Source organism: Temnothorax curvispinosus, unplaced genomic scaffold (genome assembly GCF_003070985.1).
Source record: "Temnothorax curvispinosus isolate PA1 unplaced genomic scaffold, ASM307098v1 QBEX01009456.1, whole genome shotgun sequence".
NCBI lineage: Eukaryota > Metazoa > Arthropoda > Insecta > Hymenoptera > Formicidae > Temnothorax > Temnothorax curvispinosus.
The window spans coordinates 1-21,812 of NW_020219236.1; the positions used below are offsets into that span (position 1 = coordinate 1).

General features: G+C 36.9%; 5 protein-coding genes across 12 annotated transcripts in view; 2 read left to right on the forward strand and 3 right to left on the reverse strand.

Moving 5' to 3' along the window:
• Nucleotides 1–249: 249 nt before the first annotated feature.
• Nucleotides 250–1,222, forward strand: LOC112459043. Its single transcript, XM_025022935.1, has 3 exons — nt 250–349; nt 429–521; nt 591–1,222. The coding sequence occupies exons 1-3, from the start codon at nt 256–258 to the stop codon at nt 719–721; spliced, it is 318 nt and encodes a 105-aa protein (XP_024878703.1). The 5' UTR covers nt 250–255; the 3' UTR covers nt 722–1,222.
• A 1,253-nt stretch (nt 1,223–2,475) lies between these two features.
• LOC112459050 lies at nt 2,476–4,258 on the forward strand. The gene is made up of 4 exons (XM_025022946.1): nt 2,476–2,827; nt 3,531–3,635; nt 3,715–3,807; nt 3,879–4,258. The coding sequence occupies exons 1-4, from the start codon at nt 2,686–2,688 to the stop codon at nt 4,145–4,147; spliced, it is 609 nt and encodes a 202-aa protein (XP_024878714.1). The 5' UTR covers nt 2,476–2,685; the 3' UTR covers nt 4,148–4,258.
• Nucleotides 4,259–4,372: 114 nt separating this feature from the next.
• LOC112459048 (annexin B9-like) lies at nt 4,373–10,202 on the reverse strand. 6 transcript variants are annotated; one of them, XR_003041266.1, is made up of 8 exons: nt 10,061–10,201; nt 7,921–7,962; nt 6,823–7,204; nt 6,575–6,654; nt 6,243–6,489; nt 5,900–6,081; nt 5,208–5,383; nt 4,373–4,613 (listed from the first exon to the last, which is right to left on the reverse strand). XR_003041266.1 is itself a non-coding variant. In XM_025022944.1 (7 exons), the coding sequence occupies exons 2-7, from the start codon at nt 7,948–7,950 to the stop codon at nt 4,563–4,565; spliced, it is 972 nt and encodes a 323-aa protein (XP_024878712.1). In that variant the 5' UTR covers nt 7,951–7,962; nt 10,061–10,202; the 3' UTR covers nt 4,373–4,562. The 6 variants fall into 6 exon arrangements, 4 of the variants coding, with proteins under 4 accessions (XP_024878712.1, XP_024878713.1, XP_024878710.1 ...); XR_003041267.1 differs by lacking the exon at nt 4,373–4,613 and adding an exon at nt 4,670–4,850; XM_025022944.1 differs by lacking the exon at nt 5,208–5,383 and having other exon boundaries at nt 10,061–10,202.
• Nucleotides 10,203–13,989: 3,787 nt separating this feature from the next.
• On the reverse strand, nt 13,990–19,988 carry LOC112459051 (homer protein homolog 2). 3 transcript variants are annotated; one of them, XM_025022950.1, is made up of 7 exons: nt 19,880–19,988; nt 18,534–18,690; nt 18,320–18,451; nt 17,857–18,105; nt 17,620–17,763; nt 17,256–17,531; nt 13,990–17,115 (listed from the first exon to the last, which is right to left on the reverse strand). In XM_025022950.1, the coding sequence occupies exons 1-7, from the start codon at nt 19,903–19,905 to the stop codon at nt 16,930–16,932; spliced, it is 1,170 nt and encodes a 389-aa protein (XP_024878718.1). In that variant the 5' UTR covers nt 19,906–19,988; the 3' UTR covers nt 13,990–16,929. The 3 variants fall into 3 exon arrangements, with proteins under 3 accessions (XP_024878718.1, XP_024878715.1, XP_024878717.1); XM_025022947.1 differs by having other exon boundaries at nt 17,620–18,105; XM_025022949.1 differs by lacking the exon at nt 19,880–19,988 and adding an exon at nt 19,402–19,544 and having other exon boundaries at nt 17,620–18,105.
• A 1,747-nt stretch (nt 19,989–21,735) lies between these two features.
• The window catches only part of LOC112459046 (peptide-N(4)-(N-acetyl-beta-glucosaminyl)asparagine amidase), a 2,546-nt gene continuing 2,469 nt past the window's right edge, over nt 21,736–21,812 (reverse strand). Inside the window, exon 7 of the mRNA XM_025022940.1 lies at nt 21,736–21,740. Within this exon, the coding sequence (XP_024878708.1) occupies nt 21,736–21,740 (5 nt within the window). The remainder of the gene's footprint in view (nt 21,741–21,812) is intronic.

Below are 21,812 nucleotides of genomic sequence, written 5' to 3' on the forward strand. Positions count from 1 at the left end.
GTTTTGCTATCTGAATATTTTATACTGTATTTAACTCGAAAGCTTGTAATTCTGTGTAATATGAGAAAAATAGGCTATATTACTATACTTCGCAAATTTCTACTTAATGCATAATTATAATTCTCCAACTAATGTGTAAATCATATTTAAATTTCTTGCCGGTAAATGTTCGTTAAATGTATAAAATGTCAGTATAAAAAAATGCTTATATATGTGTAAGTAAAAATATATAAATATTTTCTAGGTGAATATAATATGGGAGCGTATAATGATGATTGTAAATGCATTAAACATAACTGTGAATGCTGTAAGCGTTTAGAATGGGATGCAATCTCTATGTACGGAAAGGGTGAGTATATAATTACTTGTAATCCGTACTATAAACTATAATTATTACTTTATACTAATATATTTCACTGTTGATACAGTATGCGCAAATACAACTTATTTAGAGAACGACGGGATCTCGCTCTCAATGACATATGACAACTTTACGATTTATGATAACAAGACAGTTTCAGGTAACATTTGATTACAAGCGAGATGTGTGTAGTGTCGTATTTCAATAAACAAAATATAAATTTTTTTAGCTCTATATCCACCGCCTATTTGCTTCAGAGGGGACATTATAGACGCGGTAGACGTTGAAGTTTGCTTGCATATTGATATTTACGGTATAAACATAAATGTCAGATATGCTTCGGGATTACAGGAAGGCTAATGAAACTTATTTCTACAATTTCTAAAATAAAATTAGGTTGCATCCAAACTGAATCATGTGAGATAAAAAATAAGTTGTCACCATTTAAAGTGAATCTTTCTAGTATAAAAGTAACGTAAAATGAAATTTATTTCAAAGACAATCTAAGTAATATAAGTTTCTTTTATTTTCATGCCATATCATAATGATTAAGTTTTGATTAATAGACCAAATAAGGTTCAATGTTTTTTATATATACCCATTTGAAAGAGTAAAGTGTATGCATGTGTTATTCGTGTAAGCAAATAAGCTATAATTATATTTCAAAATGTAATTGTAAACATTACATTGTAATCTGATAGATCTGAAATACACGTTACTAATTGAATAATTGATTATGTATTAAAAATGTTTTGTACATTATACTCCATTGGTTTCAAATATTATTTTTCCCTGTGTTATAATTATTTCGCGCAATTACAGCTACTCTTAATTCAACATTGCTATCAATAGTCTTTTCAATAGTCGGCCCCGCTGATGCTGATGCCGATGTTGCTGTTGTTGCTGATGCAGACTCGCGCTCTGCCTCCGCCCTCCGATCTCTCATAATTTGATCTCTACGTTCTGCGCGCGTCACATGGGCAATTGCGGATTCAATCGCGAACGACGGCGATTCCCGCGATTCGTTCTGTCCCGCTGTCGCTCCCCCTTTATTCGCTCCTTCTCTCTCTTTTCTCCCATCGCGCGCTCCTCATTCGCTCTCCGTCGTTCTTGCTCGCTCGTTTTACAAAAGAAATGCGTGATATTACGCAAAAACGTATTACGTAAAAAGTAATTGCATTGTAGATCGTAAATTCCAGAAACTTATTGTATCGAATGGAAACTGATTGATAACAGATTTAAATTGTTAAACTTTTGTATTTTTTGACGTCTTAATTATACGTCTGTTGCATTTTAAGTGCACAAAAAAGGACAGCCGTTTAATTTTTAGGCCTCTGTTCGTTTTCAAAGCTACGTCTCTTACACGGTTCATCTTTCCTTTTTTTCTTTTCATGTTGGAGAGAAAAGGAGAAAAGACGAACAGGCCTTAGGCTGCGTTCCCACTATACGCGCGTTGCGTTAACCAATCTAAACATCCCGTCACAAGTAATGTAATAAAATGGGATGTTTTGATTGGTAAACGACAGACGACGCGACGCGCGACGCGTATAGTGGGAACGCAGCCTAATAGCATCGAATTATATATATCGTGCCTTTATTTCCTCTCTACTACTACGTATGTACATATGCGAGCGCGATTACTTCTGTATTAGTAACTTAATTACGATAATTCACTCGTTTACGCGGAGTAAATTATCGTAAGTTACTACAAAATCCCATTTACGCGAAGGAATTATCGTAAGTTACTACAGAAATAACGCTCGCGTAAACGTAGTAGATGCCAAGTTCAAATTTTATTCGAGTTTAATCGGAACTTCCTTTCTCTTTCTAAAGCAGGGTACAGAAATACTCAAAACGCGCGTCTAATGCTTACTGCATTCTATGGACGAGACTGCTCCGGCTCCCTGGTATTATTGGTCGCGTTCAGCAGACCAAGCCGCTCAGTAGCGGTCGAACGTGATTGGCTCTTACTTTTAGAACCGACCAATCAACCAGAATGTTGATAAGACGGACTTAACAGTTGTGCAACAGATGTGTCTGCTGAACGCGGCCATTTCTTCCGGGTTGGAGGGGAGCGGAAGAATTCAAGAATTTATCCTTGCTCGCCCGTTCGTATTTCGCGCAGCATCAGCAGAAAACAAAAGTCGTACAGTTCGCACTTATCGCAGTTCGCCGGAGGGCGGAGATTCACAACAATTCACAATCGAGAGGGAAAAGCAGAGGAGGACATTGCAGTTATTCAGAAGTTATTATATTACGAAACGCGATATCTCTGACGAGATTTGACATCAAGTATTAGGACTAAACAGAGCTAAAAAGTAAATATGGGACGATTACGTTGCTTCGATATTACGAGCGTTGCCTTTATCGGAATGTTATTCTTCGCCGGAGTTGCGGAAGAAGCGACGGGTCAAGATGCGATAACGTCGTTGGAATCGAACGTATTGGACCTCATCGGGACGAACAGTATTTATTAAATATACTTTCTTTGATAACGTTTTAGAATATGTGTCTACGGGATATTTTTATACATTATTACCCCGATAGCAAAACGTAAGTGTGCGAAGTCATGCAAACGTATATTGCTGAAAACAATATTTATGTATTGTTGCCACACACATTGCGTAAACATGAATCGTAGCTCGTCTAGGATTCGTATTTATGGTATTTTTGCAGCAAAAATATGTAAATTTTATTGCTGTTTGCAGCAACAATATGTAAATTATTTCTACCAATAATATGTAGACTGTACATGAACAAAGCCTCCGGGCGAAAACTATTGCTGGAAAAATGACAAATATTGAATAAACTGTTGTTTGAAACAAATTCAATATTATTGCTGAGCATTTACGGACACAGCTAGCTTTATATATTATTGCGCAACGCTCGTCACTTTACGGACATATTTCGTAAATATGACAGACGTTTTGCTATCTGGATATTTTATGCTGCATTTAACTCGAAACCTTGTAATTCTGTGTAATATGAGAAAAATAGACTATATTACTATACTTTGAAAATTTCTATTTAATGCATAATTATAATTCTCTAACTAATGTGTTAATTATATCGAAATTTCTTACCGGTAAATTTTTGTTAAACGTATAAAATGCCAGTATAAGAAATGCATATATATGTGTAAGTATTTAAATATATAAATATTTTTTAGGTGAATATAATATGAAAACGTATGATAATGGTTGCAAATGCATTAAACATAACTGTGGATGCTGTAAGCATTTAGAATGGGATGCAATCTCTATGGACGGAAAGTGTGAGTATATAATTACTTGTAATCCGTACTACAAACTATAATAATTACTTAATACTAATATATTTCAATGTTGATACAGTATGCATAAATGCAACTTATTTAGAGAACGACTATGGAGTCTCGCTCACAGTGACTTATAACAACTTTACGGTTTATAACGAGACAGTTTCAGGTAACATTTGTGATTACAAGCGAAATGTGTGCAGTGTCGTATTTTAATGAACAGAATATAAATTTTTTTAGCTCGAAATCCACCGCCTATTTGCTTCGGAGAAGACATTGTAGACGCGCTGGACGTTGAAGTTTGCTTGCGTATTTACGATATAAACTATAAATCCGATGACTTTCACGCATGCTTCGAGATTACAGGAAGGATAATGAAACTTACAATTTCTAAAATAAAATTAGGTTGCATCCAAGCTGAATTACGTAAGAAAATAGAATATATAGAAAATAAGTTGTCACCATTTAAAATGACAGAAGATACACTACCCAGTGTAGTCATGGTGTGAATAATGTACCGAACAGTGAATCTTCATATAAACTAAGTAACGTAACATCAAATTTATTTCAAAGACAATCTAAGTAATATAAGTTTCTTTTATTTTCATGCTATGTCATAATGATTAAGTTTTGATTAATGGACCAAAGGTTCAGAATGTTTTTTATTGCATTTATATGCATTTGGAAAAGTATATATACGTCTATGTGTTCGTGTAAGTAAAGCAAAGCTATAATTATATTTGAAAATTTAATTGTAAACATTACATTGTATTTCACATTACATTGTAATATTATAGATCTGAAATGCATATTACTAATTGAATAATTGATTATGTATTAAAAATGTTTTGTACATTATACTCCATTGGTTTCAAATATTATTTTTCCCTGTGTTACATTTATCTCGCGCAATTATAGCTATTCTTAATTCAACATTGCTATCAATAATCTTTTCCACTCGGCGGCGCAATCGTCCTGGAAAAGAAAACAAAGATATTGTTGCATATTATCAGTAAAATGAGCCGAGGACATAATATTTGCGAATGTATACGTTTATTGCAAATAAATGTATGCGTTACATTTGCATGCTTTCGGATTATTAACATTTAGTGTTAAATATGTCTGAGTTCTTAGTAACGAAAATAATTCTTCTCGAGCTCATTAATTCAATAGCGCGATCAGAAGCCGCTTAAAGTCGTCGCCGCAGTCGTCCTGTAAATGCAAAAAAGAATGTAGGAAAATTAAAAGCTAACATCAACTCAAGGCAAATCGTGACGTTCATGTATTTATGTATACATACAACTAAATACAAGCATGCATGCAGTCAGAGATGGATGAACCGATTAATGTAATTAGTACAGTGAGAGACGAATTTTCGTTTAAATTAATAATCACACTTAATTTATACTAGTATATAATTTGCCAATCAGATCTATTTTCACTCGATCTTCGCAGAAATCCGTGTACACGTTGCGTTGTACACGTTTCCTATTTATAACTCGTTTTACACACGTTGCGTCACTCCGAACAAGCGCAAAACATAAATAACACGAGTAAAACCATATTCACCATTAACAACCAGCGTAACATAAGGAATTAAATAAACCAAGATCTTTGCAGAATATAACGAAGCGCTATACAATCTCCGCGAAGTAATTTTCAATAAAAGGGTCTGTTGCACGATTGAAATATTTTCATCCGAGAAGGGTAAGCAAGAGTCTCTTGTAGTCGCCTGAACAGTCGTCCTGAAATTTATGGAAAGTTATATGGTGCTGATAGATATACAGTGTATATGTGAGTTAACAGATTATTATTATTTTATTGTAGTTTAGCGACTGCGAATGCGTATAAGTATAAAAGAGAGAATTATGATGTGAATGCATAATTTAACACCTTGAGTGGAGATAAAGCATTACTGTATTAAGTGAATGAGTAAAAGCCGTAGAATTTAAGCGCTGGAGTTAAATTGAGTCTAAACATTTTCGATAAAATTTGAATTACGGAAAGAAATTGTTTGAATTTCACCTAAGAATTTGTCATTAAAAAGATTCTGTTTAGACTTGTATCTTTATTAATATTATTTTATATATGTTTATTTGTATTATGTTATTGCATTTTTCTGTCTTTTATTAACTTTACTGCTGCGGAAATAAGAACACAATTATAAATAAAATGCGATAAAAGGAGCAAACGGAACGGCCAGAGTAATAATTAGCATAAAATTATTACTGTTTCAGGAAGTATAGAAGTGTTTCACTTACATCGATGGCTGCCGCAAGGGACTTTCCGTAAAGTCTCTCATAAGTATCCTTAATGTCACCGAGGTCGATCTCCGATCGCGCCACAATGATGCGTATCAACGTTGAATCGGTCGTGCCCATCCCACGCATAGCTTTGTACAGTCTTTCCGCGAAATAAGCCGTCTTGTCGCAGGCGCATTTCACTAAAAGAAGGCCAGTTTCAGTTATAGAGCAATAGATAAGTGAATGCGTGTAAAAAAAAGAAAAGAAACGGCACGATTAATAGAGGTAAGGAATAACTTACTGAATATAAGGAATAATGAGTCAATCATATCGATTGTATTTAATCTATTTGATTTCTTACCTACAGCTAAGTAGCCGTCTTCAACAGAACCAGAGAATTCTCGCTTGATAGCGTGCTGCAAGGTGTGTCCGGCAAGACGTTCGTATTCCTTGAAGATTCTTCGCAATTGCGGAAAACTCTTGGTAATGAGGATTGCGTTGAAAGTGCTCTCGTCGGTACCCCACTGTCCCTCACCAGCGGCAAGGAGCCTCTCGGCGTCCTCACGCGCGGCCTCCTCATCGACGTCAGGACTTTCGTTTCTGCTGGCCTGATTGTTGATCAAAAAATTACAGAAATTGTCTGACTGGACAATTGCGCGGAGTTACATATATTATCTTCTAACTGTTACTCACACAACACAACGACACCAAAAGTCTCTTGAAATAACCGGAGGTATCGCTCTTGAGGTCGTCTTCCAGCTCGTTATCGTACACTAGGGAAATAAATCAAGAATATATTTACAAACTACGTAGTTTAGAATCGATCGGAACTAGAAAATAAAATACAGTGCGTTTTTTTAAATGAAATATCTGTCCTATGCAGAAAGGCTGTAAATTGGAGGCAAGATCGATCTTGGAAGATATGCTGCATCGAAACTTACGATCCTTGTAAACGGCCGATATCGTCTTGATGCCGTAGTTGCTCAGAGACGCGAGGACCTCGATGAGCGCACCCTCATCGGTACCCATACCGGAAATAGCTTCGTGCAACTCCTTGGCATAATACTCGGGAAGAGGCGTCATTAGAGCCAGGATGGCTTTCTCAAAGTTTCCGGCCAACTCAGACTTCAGCTCGGAGATTAGATCCTTGCCGTACATTGTCTTGAATTTGTCGGCGATCTCCAATCGCTGCACGATGCCGCGATGAGCCAAGACGTCGATGATGGCCTGCTCGTCAGTCCCGAAACCCTTCATCGCAGCTCGTAGGAGGCTGGCATCTGCCTCGGGATCGAAAGGATCGGCCGGATACACGGTGGGCGTGCACTGGAAGCATTTTTAGTCTCAAAACGATGGATACTCTCACAATGAATGATATTAAATGTATATCGAGCTCACTAATTAGTATACTCAAATTAATTAGCGCATTAGAATTAGACAATTTATATAATTTATTTAATCTTTTTTTTTTTATATCTATAGGTATACTTATTCAGTTGGAAAGACTTGTCGTTTTTCTATCCAGTCATATCTTAAATAGTTAATAGAAAATCTCGGAAATACAACAGAATAAGCCTGTGGCGAAACAATTCTGCTTCGATTTCACTGAAAGTTTATTTTCAACCTTATTTGGCGAATATGACAAATCTTTTCAACTTAATAACGTAAGAAAAGTATTTTTAAACTCGCTTTTCTTAAATTACGCATTTAACGCTAACTTTAAAGAGAAGTAGTGACGCGGTCGTTTTTAACATTAACGTATCGATGAATGACTCATTCTTAGCAAGATTTATACATAACTTTATTTTTTGATCAGTTGACGTCGATTTTTCGTGTCGTTAGCAATAATTCGATTGGACATTCTTTCTCTTTCTGACTTTAAAAACACGCTACAGAAGTTATAAAAGTCATTCGTTTAGAATGTTTGATGGATATAAGAGATTAAAACTGTATGGAAATAACGAGATGAGTCATTTATCTTGCTCAGCCACTATTGTGAGACTGTTTATTGCGATGCTATGAGATATTAACATATAAATTACCTGTACATGATAATACTGGCTAGCTGCCATCTTGCTGGTTATCTGAAATCATTTTTAATATGTCAGCTATGTATTTTATATCAAGTGAGAAATTAAGAATCCAGAATTAATTATTCATTGATGACTAATTTCGGGAGCAAAGATTTTATTGTTAAACTTTAGATAGATGATTTTGATAGCCTTTCCTTAAACTTTTCAACTTTCTGATCTCTAGATATTAGATTATTAATTATTCATTAATACTGGTATCCAAGAGAACTGTAGAAAACGTGAATTATTTTGTAGTAAAATTCTTTGCGTTATAATAGCGGCGCTTTATTGTAACGTGAAAGTCGTAATTGTCATTAGGAAAGCGACGCTCTGCGATGATAATTCTCATCTGTCACGGTTAATGTAAGTGCAAACACGCGATCCGGCGACGCGGTGCTTGCGTCCTTGACTCGTTTCAGATACGCCTCACGTTCGTGACGATGATGTCATCGAGTAACACCCCGCTATCCATTCGCCTGTTGCTACATGATTATTGAGAATCTGTTGTATCACTTTGATTTTAAATGACGAAGTGAACACGCTATTTTGCAGGATATATACCGCAGGATCATATCGATCGGATACCGGCGAAGTGACACTCCAGGGTGTGGCTTGCTTTACCTTTTCCGACGGCGACGCTCTTTCCGGGGAACGGTACCGGTTCTGATGGCCGACTAACTAACGGCCCGCACCCAGCGTTCTCCGTCGCTGAGAGCCTCTTCCGTCGAGAAGCAGCAGAGAGAAGAGGAAAGGAATTCGCTGGTGGGGCGAATACGCGTTCGTATCGTGTCGACTATGAAGGCACCGGTCGACGGTTCGGTATTTTTTGCCGGATGAAACCCGGAATTGGATGACACAGCGCGGATTAGACCGGTACCGGTCCGTGACTCTCACGTGGTCTTTAAATGCGAAACACCGCCGCGAATAGCTCCTAATTATTCGAGCTATCAAGCCGTGAATTTTAATATTACTTGTGCTTCTCTTATTCTCTTAAGTATTGAGTAATGGATACGCGTAACAAATTAGTTAAATTATTGATGATAATGTCCAATTAACGGAATTGATTTCAATCCGCTTGCGGTATTCTGCTCTTTTTTTCCCAACAATAATTCGACATTGACCGCAATAACTTATAATTTTTCAGCGTTGGGTATATGCGCGTCGAAAAAGCAGTCCTTGCCAAAGCCATCGCTTTCGAGACACTACGACGGTAGAAAGTGGATGAATGCTTCTAATGGAAGAAGCATGAAATCGACCCCGATTGTTCGACTCATTACACTGATGGCTGGTCTCGCAACGCGAAATATTAATGATGATTACGTGTCTTAACGGGAAAAGCTTAAAGTATAAGATACATACTTATATACGTCGTCCATTAATATAATTGACAATGATGACGGAAGTACGGTGTGACTTTTGTTTCTTATTCACTCTCTGGTTCCCACAATGATTCACGCGAACTTAATGACCGTTCTCTTGCTCAGAGAAGAATATAAATGCATGATATGCTTTTGAAAAAAAGTAATTCAATATATGCCCGAAAAAGTTTTCAATATTAGTTTTTAATTGTTTGTGAAATAACGATGATTAAATAATTCAGCAAACTTTAATTGTATTATATCTCGTAAAAGAAATAAACGCTGTCTATAATTCTCCCAAGGCTGTCTTAAAATTGTTGATGTCAAGCTTTATCGAATTTTGATGATATATAATTGATTGTGGGAAAATGAGTAATCTGTTTATTCATTTTATTGCTGAACTAAGCTGTCAGTATCTCAACAGAGGTTGCATGATAAATCATTGATTACATTTAAATCACATTTAGAATTTGACAGGCCAAGATTATTGAGGTCAAGCGACATACATAACACATGATTAATATGCTGATACAACTTATAGTCAATCATGGTCAGCTATGTAATGGAAGTCACAAACAACAGTCGTATCGATGCAAACTGATTATGCCTATTTATAATAGCATATTAATCTCTTAAAATTATTTTTTAAATAATTTTATGTTAACTTTAGTAACAGTTTAAGTGCCGGCTGTTCAGATCATGATTTATTTTAAATAATTTTCACTTGCGTTAGAACTTATAACTTCACTTACAATTTGCGCAGGATGCCGGCTTTCAGAATACTTCGTCGCAATCTTCTACACGAATGCGAATGCTTCACTAACTGGGTGTGGGAACGGGCAGACAGCGGCGATATTAAAGACAGCATTGAGGAGAGAGAGAGTGAGAGAATGTGTGTTGGTGGGGTTGTCGACGTAGCACCGAGTAGTGACGTGGAGAACGGAATATCCTGTAGCGAGCCAAGAGATGGCGAATGAACTGTCGGACTGATGCCATATATGAGATCGATAAGACTATAATGAAAACAATGTATATAAGATACCAAAAAGCCGGATGTATTACATCACTCGACTATTATATTGATTACTGAATTATATCTCATTACTGATTTACAAATTATCTCTAATTTTAATGATCTGCACAAATTGGAGAGGCAACAATAGTCGCTACATGATGATTTGACAATAGTATGGTGATTTGTATATTGAAGTTTTGTAACATAGAGTTGTTCATTATGTTCATCTTTAACTTTGGATAGATATAAATTTTACAAAGCTCTTGGAGAACCTTTGTATCTACAATTAGTAAAAAATATTGGAATTGTATGTTGAAAAGGATTTATAAGGGTCACGATTTTATTTAATTGCATGTATCATGATTTTAATTATGTATAACTGTGTGTTAAGATTTTAATCGTACCATGCGTAAAGATATTCCTTATATTTCTTATTAATTGAAGAATATGTTATAAAGCTTGAATCATTTTATGTGTCATACAGCTTGAAACAACTTGGGAGAGAGAATTTCGTTTTGACTTTTAACTTATTATTTTACGTAAGATCATCTTGATTGTTATCTTTGTCGTTCTTTTCTAAATAAGAGAAAAGCAAATATGGATAAAAGCTTATATGTGAAGTATTTTGCCGGTGCAGTTACATGAAACTCAGAATGTATCATTTATTACGTATTCCTTTCATCTCGAATCGTAATGGATGTTACTCACGAACTATACGTGATTCATAATCCTTGACTCAATGAGAACAAATCGTGACGTTCTTTTGCACGTAGAATGCGTGACGGAATCGGCACGCATCACGGAGTGCCGCGGAAGTCACGCGTTTTCCTGTGAACCGCAGAATGAGACTAAACTATAAATAAACGTATTGTAATATATCGAGGCGTTATTATAATAGTTTAAAGTGACTGTGTTTTTAACAAAGTATCAGTTATGCCAAACCGACAAATGACAAGTGTCCAAAATTACAAAAAACCGATTGCTTTCAAGCGAATTTTTAATATAATTTTATCTTTAAACTTTAATTACTATCGGCTTTAGTACTATTAAGTAATAAAGTAGTATTAAATGTATATATATAATAATATTAAATGTATATATATAATAATATATATATATATTATATATATATATATATATATATATATATATATATATAAAAGAGAGAGTTTTGTATATCTGTGTTGCATGCATGACGCCATGCTGCTAACATGCATACTTATAAATTTATTCACTCAACGCTGTAATCAGATTTCCATGACGCATTCCATAGGAATTCGATGATTCTACAATAGCATCCAGTATCCAATACAAGGATTATTATTTAAGAGTATCTACCGTATCTACGAGAAGTAAACTTTTGCATTGATGAATCGGGTACGTTAAAAAATAAAGGGAATGTATTGCAGAACGATGTTCTTGTAAGATCTCGATCGTTATTGTAATATTTTTTAATATCGCGGATAAAAAGTGTTATCGCGGAAAAGAACTAATTGTCGTATTAATTAAGAGTTAGCATGTGGAACTCATGGCTTATAGTAAAAGGAAAACATCGAAAAGCCGTCTGAAAATGTTTTATTAAGATTACATATGGCAAGCGAGGCTTCCGTTTCCAATTCCTCAAATTAAAATTCATCTCAACACTTTTTCGGTAAAAAGTGCTTTTTTCCTAGCACATCTGCACCTGTCTTACTCTCTAAATTATCTACTAAAAATTTGTCTAGGTTTATCACCTTTACCACTTTGAGAGATCTCTCGTTATTCAGACTCCTTGTGCGAAAATCGTTCCCTTACACGTTTTCCGCGCTATACAATTACAGTACAGCGAATAACGCACGAGCTGAATGCTGTAATCATCCGTAATTATGAATGATGAAAACCCGATAATGAATTTCTCACATTTTTGCAGAATATGATACATCGTCTTAACAGTAAAATGTATATTTTCAACATACCGTATAAGGATTTATAAAAGAAAAATTTAACATACAGTACTGAAAAGCCTTCGTCAAATACATCAGAACAGATCTTGATTGACGATTCCGGGTTGTGCGTAGCAAAGGAATCATCTTACACACATTTTCGAATCATACACGTACGATCCTATCTTACTTATCACCTATCTTTCGACTATACAAGGTGTTCTGCGATATACAATCTTGGATTTCAACATCGACGGACTTGAAATAGATTTTCCCGTAACGAAAATGTCGAGGAAAGTCATATAAAGCGACTATCTAATCCTCAAATCTCAATTGTACATGTATATTTGTATAAGCAAGTTCTTTTCAGTTATTTTATTAGTTCTTTTTAGTTGTCTTTATCGTTTTTCTGAAGCAATCAAAATATGAATGAATAAATTCAACATTTTTTCAACTAAAAAATAGCAAAGATTAATTAAAAGAGAATGTTATTTGTAAAATATCAAGACAATTCTTTCAAACAGAATATTACATATTTATTCATGTTTTTTTTTATAATTATTATTAAAATTAATTTGTCTAGTTAATGGCACAATACCGGTGAAACCTGCAAACTTAAAACAGAAGAAACTACTTACTAATTTCCCAATTTTAGATTCGGAAAAACTTTCTGGACCAAGCTTCGTGCAGAAAATTTTCAGTCTGCATTTTTAATTTTTTTTCAAATAAAATTATCTGACTGTATCGCTAATAACCACCTTGTACAATCAAAGCCGTTTATTATTAACGGTTCTATACAGTGCGTATCAGACATTCTAGATCCCCATAAATGATAATAAAGAGAAATTGTGTGCAGGAACAATACGAATATAACATACAATAAAATTAATTAATTTTGCTATATAATCGGGATTTTACTAAATGTTATTAACATTAAATGCGTAGACGTTGTTAATTATGTTCACGGGTAACTGGTGATCTGTTATATGGGAGTAAAAATAAGAAAGAAAAGGAAGAATTCGAGAAACGCATGTTATGCTAATCGTGTGACGTTCTTGATATGTTTTATGTATCTAACTATTAAACATTTTTGCAGGCGCAATTAATACAATATATTTGCAATACCGGTAATTAAAATATCTCTAACGACAATGCCACTCGCAATAATATATAATGAAGTTATCAATAATAGATGTATACAGAGAAAGAGATTTGAGCGATAGTAATAGTAGATTAAGAGAGTGACTTAATAATAGTATCATGATCGCAATAGTAGAAGTAGCGGCAATAGCAATGACAATAGTAATGCTCTTTCAGCCAACAATAATAATAATCATATGTGTTCTGATATTCGTACGATAAAAAATATAACAAACATGCATTTAACATAAATTTCTATATAAAAACGAACTGCAAAAGAGTATACAAATCTGCGGCCAAGACGCGACATAAAATTACTACACATTTTCTCCGATGGGCTCAATACGTAAGTGCGCATATATTAATCACTTAATTATTAATGCGCGCGTTCACGCGGCAATCATTTAACTTCGGTACATGTCATGGAAAATCAAACTATCCCTACATTGTACAGTAAAACGTCGATTATCCGAGATTATAAATTAACACGAGAATTATGAGTAACGATTATTCCAATAGAAAAAAAACATTAAATATAAATATACATATTAAATACAAAGTATAATAAAGATAACAAAAAAGAATCCGAGCGAAGAATCTTATAATAAAAGATAATATCCGTAAAATAGTTTAATATAAACTTAAAAATATATGTATAATATTCCTTAAAAACATAAATTCTCTCTCTAATAACAAGATTGTATATAATTCCGTCGATAAATATAACATTGCTTTAAACCCTCCAGTACTGTCGTACAGTCTCAAGCTTGATGTAAACTACAACAAATATCTCTGTAATTAAAATATATTACGATCTAGCGCCAAATGCGATTACGATCTGATGCAAAATTAATGCGATCGTGTTGATAAGCGAGCGTGGATAATAAATTTTACGACGGGGCATGGTGCACGAGTACTGCAGGATTCAAAAATCGAAATAAATGTATGTACAAAACGTTCAAGTTCTTCACTGCATTTTCTTTTATCTACGGATTCTTTAACCAGAGTCGTCCAGGTCAGAGAATTTGCAATCGAGAGGAAATGCGTGAAACCTGAAATTATTTTCTCTCTATATATATATTATATGCTAGCATCGAAACGCAGTAGTTGTGTGAGAGGCGGAGGATGCGTACTTTAATATTAGATAATGCGTTCAGGGAAGCAGTATTATATTTGTCATACCGATACCAAATATCTTAATCTTTTGTTGGAAGAATATTATTTTTCTTTCTTGTGCTTTCTTTCATCCAGATGGATTATTTCGCATGAACGCTCTTATGAAAACATCTCTCTCACAAACACGCACTTGAGACAGTCGTCGTTCTACTGTATTTTATACATAAGACTGGTGCTCGCATACGACAAATTCAACAATAATTGTATGCATCTTTTACAGAGTGGGACACCTAACTTTACCATCTGAAATATCTTCCACCTATGGACAGAAAAAGCTATACATAAAATGTTTCATAAAAAGATTGTACCAGCAAACGTTAGCATATTGTGGAAAATCGATTAATTTTTTACACACAAGATGTAATTCACACCCGAATTTGATGAAAAAAAAAAGTGCAAAATAAATGTTCAATCCAGAGCAAAGACATATAAAAAACGTAGATAGAAAAATATCAAGATGAAAATTATCACAGACACATGCCGTTTCATGTACCAATGTGGTAAATATGATGCGCACATCGTCAGACACATGAGTAGCATTTTGCACAATAAAATTCGAAGGTGGTCTTATACATATTGTGAAGCATCGATTCTTAAACGACATTCCAGAGAAGACATTATTATGTTCACTTAGTTAATCTACGCTATGCAAACATTTTCTAAAAATTGCAAAAATTTCGTATTTGTCTTTGTCGTCTTACATCTAAAATTGTTCTAAAATTGAATATGTAGTAGAAAAGTAAAAAAGTAACACAAACTGTACTATCATATCATTATAAAACATTAAATTTAATCTAAAGTAGATTAGAAAAAGTAATTACATACATAAAAGAAATATAAAAAAAGGTATTAATATGACATTTCTTTCCTTTGTTCCTATATATAAATTGCTTGAAATTGATTACTCTTATTGTCCATATTTCTTTTCTATATATACAAGCACTTTATTTGTCTGCTATAGTTCATATAAGTTTATTGGAGCTTTCTAATGTCTTAAATAAATGTAATCAGTTAGCGGAAGTGTAAATAATATCTGACGCTTGCTTCTGAATTAGCCGGACACGTCTAAAGAATTACGAAAGCGATAAGAGCAGTTTTGCAGAGCAGGGAACCGTCAACTTCTTGTAAGTCATTCACGAAGTACTTTTGGAGATTCAATATAAACTTTCTTCACATGCTCGACCACTTTAATATAAGTTTGACTGTATATTTTTAGACACCCTGTATGATCCATAGAGAGACTAAACATTTCAACACTCGGAACAGATTTAAACAATTTAGACAACGTTCAATACAATAGAAAGCTTTAAGCTCTTGTACTTATCCGAAGCTTGAAAAACACCACGGAAAACTTTATATTGTAATTATATTTAAATTATTTAAATGTGTCCCACAGTGTTTTCAAATATCTCCCTTATTTACCCGTATCTATAAGTATCTGGTCGACATGTGACGTGGTTTGAGTTCATATTCCTTAAATCACTAGACTCTCATTCAGTTTTCTATTAAGTCACTTGTGAATTCGTCGAGAAACAGCACTTCATTAATAGTATTCACATTTTGTTAAATATGTATACAATTCTCTTTCAATTCTCAATTTCTGAGAATTACAAATAAGAACACGATTATAAATGTACTACAGTATAACCGAATTATGACCGTAGTAATAACTATTATTACTATATCTACAGTAAAAGTCTACATAGTAATAACTGAACAGTTATTGCTATGTTCCAGAATGAGAGTCTAATAACCGTTGTAAGGAAAGTAATTACCACGTCTCGCAGACTGCGGATAATGCAACAAACTTTCTACACGTGATGCAATGTTTAGGAAAATAATATCGAGGTGAGCATTAAGTCGGTTTCTTGAAATTCTCCAGAACTTTTGTTTAAAAGAAAAGCACGGGAAACTTCTGTTTTAACTCTGGTAAGAAAACCAATTAACTTTTAGAAACAGAATCAAGTGCAAACTCAACTGGATTCGTAGTTTCTAAAATCATATATACTCCGTGTAGAAGGAAAAAAAGCAGATGGTAAAGTCAGAGTCCTATTCTGTATAACAATAGCAAGATTATGGCACAAAAATTACCTTTAAAAAAAAAAAAAAAAGAAAGAAAGAAAGTTTTAAACAGGTCAGGTCGATGCAATTTAAATACATGTTCAGGGAGCAATCTCTTCTGTAGTGTACTATTTTCGAGACAATTATCTCAGTATTCTATAATTTTTCTGCTCAATTTTTCTCTTTGTTCTCAGAACTTCTCTCTCTCTCTTTGTTATTAATCTATATCGTCCATTCGTACATCGCGCTTACAGTAAATACAAAAGACCTAAGAGAGGCACTCTTAGGTTTCCCCTATGGTGCAAACTTAGGTTTGCAATGTATTTGTGATTTCTCGATGTACCGTTACCAAATCCTGTATGTAGCCAGCTAATCTGGCGTTTAACGTATCCAAATTTTGTTTTTGAACTTTATTTGCACTCAACGCAAGTTCTAATTGTTCATGAACTACATTCAACATCTCGCGGAGTTCCGCATTCTCCTTTTGTAGAGCCTTGCAAAACAAAAAAAAAGGAAATATTTCGTTATTAATATAATTAAAGAAATATTCGTTAATCAAATATGACTCGATGAAATGTCAACGTGAACGCGAACACCGATCATCAGGCTTCACAGCAAGCTCCGTGTACATACCACAAAATCCTTATTCTTGGTGGCCATAGTGAGAGCTTTGATTTCATCGTTTCGCGTTCTCAGCTCGCTTTCCAATGCTTCGACTCTCAATCTCAGTGCCTCGCTATTTCCTTCCGCGATCTTACCAGCTTCCAAGTCGGCGTATTTAAGCTTTATTTTGGCATTTTCCTCTTTGTACAATTGCAGCTGCCTCTTCCATTCGTCAACATTAGCCGTGGACTCCTGTAACGCGCTCGTCAATCTGGCATTGTTAGTTTTAAGGGTAGTCAATTCAACCTGTAATAACACGTCACAGTATTTTATTATCTATAACATTATTTATATAACTATAAAAGTAGAATACACATTCTTCCGGAATTCGTACCTCCCATTTCTTGGCATTAGCAGAACTTTGAGCTAGAGCAAGTTTCAGCCTGTCGTTTTCATACTTGAGCTGCACCTCAGCCGATTGTCCTTGCGTTGAGCTCAATTGCCCCGATTTCCCTTGATGTTGCGGACTTTCTGTACTCTGAGAAACACTCTGTGATCTTGAATGGACTGCGTTTTTCAATTCGTCGTCCAGTTTATTCTGAAAACTACCAGGTAAAGGACTGCTGCTTACCGAAGATACACTGTTCTGAGCGGAAATCATATTGGCATTCGGATTCTGGTTGTTCGACGACACGTTGGAGTTAATCATCGAGGAATTGGGCGGATCTATGAGATCCTGCTCTGACGACGGCATACCCGATCGGGACGTAATCGGGCTGACGTTCGCGCTGGTGGCCGGCGTGACCGAAGAGCTGTTGGACTGCAGCTTGGCGCTGGCAAGCTTCGTGGCTTCCTTCACCTCGTGAAACTTCTCGATGAACTGTCAACGAAGAACATCTCCTCTGAGAGCGTGATACACGAAGATTTGCAGATTATATCAGACTACGGATTGGGATTAAGATTGGATTGAAATTTAATCAATCAGAATAAAGAAAACTAAGTTTAGTGAACTTTGCTCTAATTGGTGAAATTTCAATCCAATCTCAATCCCAATCCGCAGTCTGATCACGGCTTCAAGGGACTGCGACACAAACCTTTCCCAATTCGGCCTCGGACGCGAAACCCAAGCCGTACACGGTGTTCGCCCTGACGTCCGACCACTGGCCGAATTTCTGCGACGTCTTGGTGAAAGTCATGTTCGGGGTAATTGTGCTATTGATGACAGGCTGGAGAAAAGGAGAAGACAAGTGATTTTAGACGTTCGTTTCCGTTTCTATTCTCTAGATAAGAGCGTCGCTCTCAAATTACCTTTGTTCCTTCGATCGAGATTATTCTGTATAAGCTCCTGGTGGAATCGTAAAAGAACGACACCGATATTGCTGCCGATGACGCCGGTACCCAAGACCGCTTGGTCTTGGGATCGATGTGAAACACATGCGCTTTGCACATGAAAATTGGTTGTTCACTGTAATCAATTATGAATAATGTCAAGGGAGTGCGTATCCATGGTCTTTCATACACATATGACACAAAGCATCTATTTTTAACCGACCCAGTTAACGCGAGTGCATATTTACAGATGTACGGCGCGGAATTGTTGCAAACTTGTGACGCGGAAGGAAGCGTGTAAAACAGGACTCGCGATGAAAGAGAGACAATATCTATCAATCTATCAATAAAAGGACAGTCAACGTTATCTAACATTTCAAATATTAACAAAGTTCATATAACAAAGTTTATTTAACAAAGTAAAATAGAAAAGCGACGTTTCATCAAACAATACATCACTTTATTAATAAAACTCTTATCGCTTTTGATTTTCAAGAAACAAATTCTTTTAAACGAGATACAGGACAATAATTTAATAAACGCCGAGTGACTTTCAGATAAAAAAAAAACGTCGCCGCGGGCGGGAGGAAAAAAAGGGTTGACGCGTCACAATTGCCGTCATAAATAATCCCGCGTAGGAAAATATTCTATTGCGGGTATTTAAAAAAAAAAAATTCTCAGCTTCCGAGCGCTGTTCCAGATCTTTGTCGTGTTCTGGTAATGGTCTTCTTCTGTCGGGCGAGCAGAACGGAAAGTTCTCAGCCCTCAGCCCCCGCAGTTTCTCGCGGAAGAAGGGAAAGGGTTGACATTATATCCGGCTGCTCTCGGTACATAATTATACCATTACCCGGATACGCGCCGCATCAGTGTCAATCGGGCCGGCGGTCAGGCGCGCGGGGGGAGAGACGGAATATACGCAGCGTAGGGAGACGCGGCGCTGCGTCGCGACGCGGGGGGACAGAGACTCGTCGTCGTCGTCGTCTTCTTCCGCATCTTCGGACTCGGAGCGGCGGGGCCCGGCAGAGGCAGAGAGGCAGGCAGCGGTGCGCGGCGCGTGCACGCGCGACCGGGGATGCCGGCGACAGGCGCGGCGCGCACACACACACACGCATACAGATGCACACACCCTCCGGAGGGCGGAGGGAGAGGATTAATTCCGTCGTAACCGCGCCGCGCGGCGGGTACACGCGGCCACCTTCGCACACCCTTAAAAGGATCGGCGGGTGTCGGCGAGAGAGAGACGGGCGGAGGAGAGGAAGGAAGGAAGGCGACTAGGCGACTGCCTCTTGGGCCGGCCCCCGCGGGGAGCCGGCACTTCGACTTACCCCATTGTCTCCTTGCCCGATGTCATATAAGAGGCTGGTGGCGGGCCGTGCAGTGTCGCGCGCCCTCGTGAAATCGTGCCGTGCCGCCGCGCGTTCAACGGTGCGCGGCGCGGATGCGAGCGAGCGCGAGCGTGCGAGCTGGTGCGTGCGAGCGAGCGCGCGCCCGGCTATTTTCGGGCCCGGGCGAAAGGCGAGGAACTCCGGGAGTGGACGACGACGGTCGCGTACCGCGCGTGCGAGGGCTGGGATCCGTGCGAGTTGACAGCCGCCATCGGCCAAAGCTCCCCACCCCCCGCCCGTCGTCTCCCTCTCGCACGCCCCGGCGCCCGGCGCCCAATCGCGCTCCCCAGCTCCCCTCGCTCGCTACCGCGGCGCGGCGTGCGGCGGCGGCGGCGGCGGCGACGGTGGCGGTCACGCGACGGCATGAACGTAGCCGAGTCGCGCCGCGCCGCGCGGTGTCCACCTGGGGTTCTCGATTGATTTTCCGGCGTAGGGCAGACACGCCGTCAACCTCGCCCGCGGCGCCGTCGAATATCCTAGTATCCTCTGCCGGAATATTCCACCGAGCGGCGACTTCCCGCGGAAAGCCGCCGCGGAATCCTCAAGCCCCGAACGCAACGACGCGATAAGCGGCGATTTGAATGGCGCGGGAGTAATGAGCAATCGAAAGAATGTATAGGGAAATCGGAGCCCCTCGCGCGCCGAAGTTTGCCTTCGGTTGGCAGCGAGGCCGTCGGCGTTCGATTTTCGCTTCCCGACTCCCCGAGAGCGATTCCGGGCGAACTTCAATTAATTTAGCCGGCAATTAACTCGACGACGTCAACTATCTCGTCAAACGAACAGAATTGTCAATTAAGGTTTCGTCGCTTGACATATGGAAAAAAGAGAATTAAATGAGAGAGAACGAATAATATAATTAGAGACTTTGCCGCGAGCAGTTCCGCCATTTGAATTAGTCGCTAATTAAGTCGGAGTTGTGCTCGGAATCATGTTAATTTTGTTTCTGACGCGACACTGCTGGAAAAGTGGTTATTGCTTTATTTAATATCCTTTTTATTTGTTTTATGCCATTAATTTATAATTATTTTGATTGTTACTGTTTTCAAAGATGTACATGGCGTGTTTTTTTCCCAATGCTTTTCAAGTAGATTTTATATATATTTTTTTAAGTTTATGAATGCACCATCACACACAATGTGCATTTATTCTGCGCTTAAGCGAATTTTACAGAAATGAATAGTAACAGAATAAATAAAAGTAATAAATAAATAAATTCAGTTTAGTAATCATATTGAGGTTTAAACATGATTTAAATGCAGTTAATACATTTCAATTCAAGAATCACATTAGTTTAATATAATTCTTGAATTGTGAAATATATTAATTGCAATTAAATCATAATTAAAACTAGGCATGTTAAATTATCGTAAAATAAAATTATAATTATGATGAAAATCCAGTCCTTTTAAAAATATACGATGTGTGCATGGATGTGTGTTTCTAATTAATATGAAAACATCATATCTTTAATATAACATCTTTCGTTTATAACAATATATGAATAATAGTTGTATGTTAGGGAAAATAAAAGAATTAAGTTATTAATTTAGCGAACGAGCATCAAAAATGCAAATATATCTCGCTCACATACTCGGGAAATTTCACAATAACCCTTCGCACTTTTAATATACCTACATAATTTATGCAGACGATTGATATTGATTTGATTGGTCACCATTGTATCAAGTTAAATATCTTTATGATAACACAACAGATAATGCAAAACCAATGCTGTATTTTATATAACGTAAATCTCATCACGAAGGGGAGATCCTCGGGGAGATCATACAAGTAATTCAATCTACGAAAGTTGAACAAGAGCGTGTATGGCTTAAAATCATACGCCATGGTTCTTCAATTGAATGTTAATTAT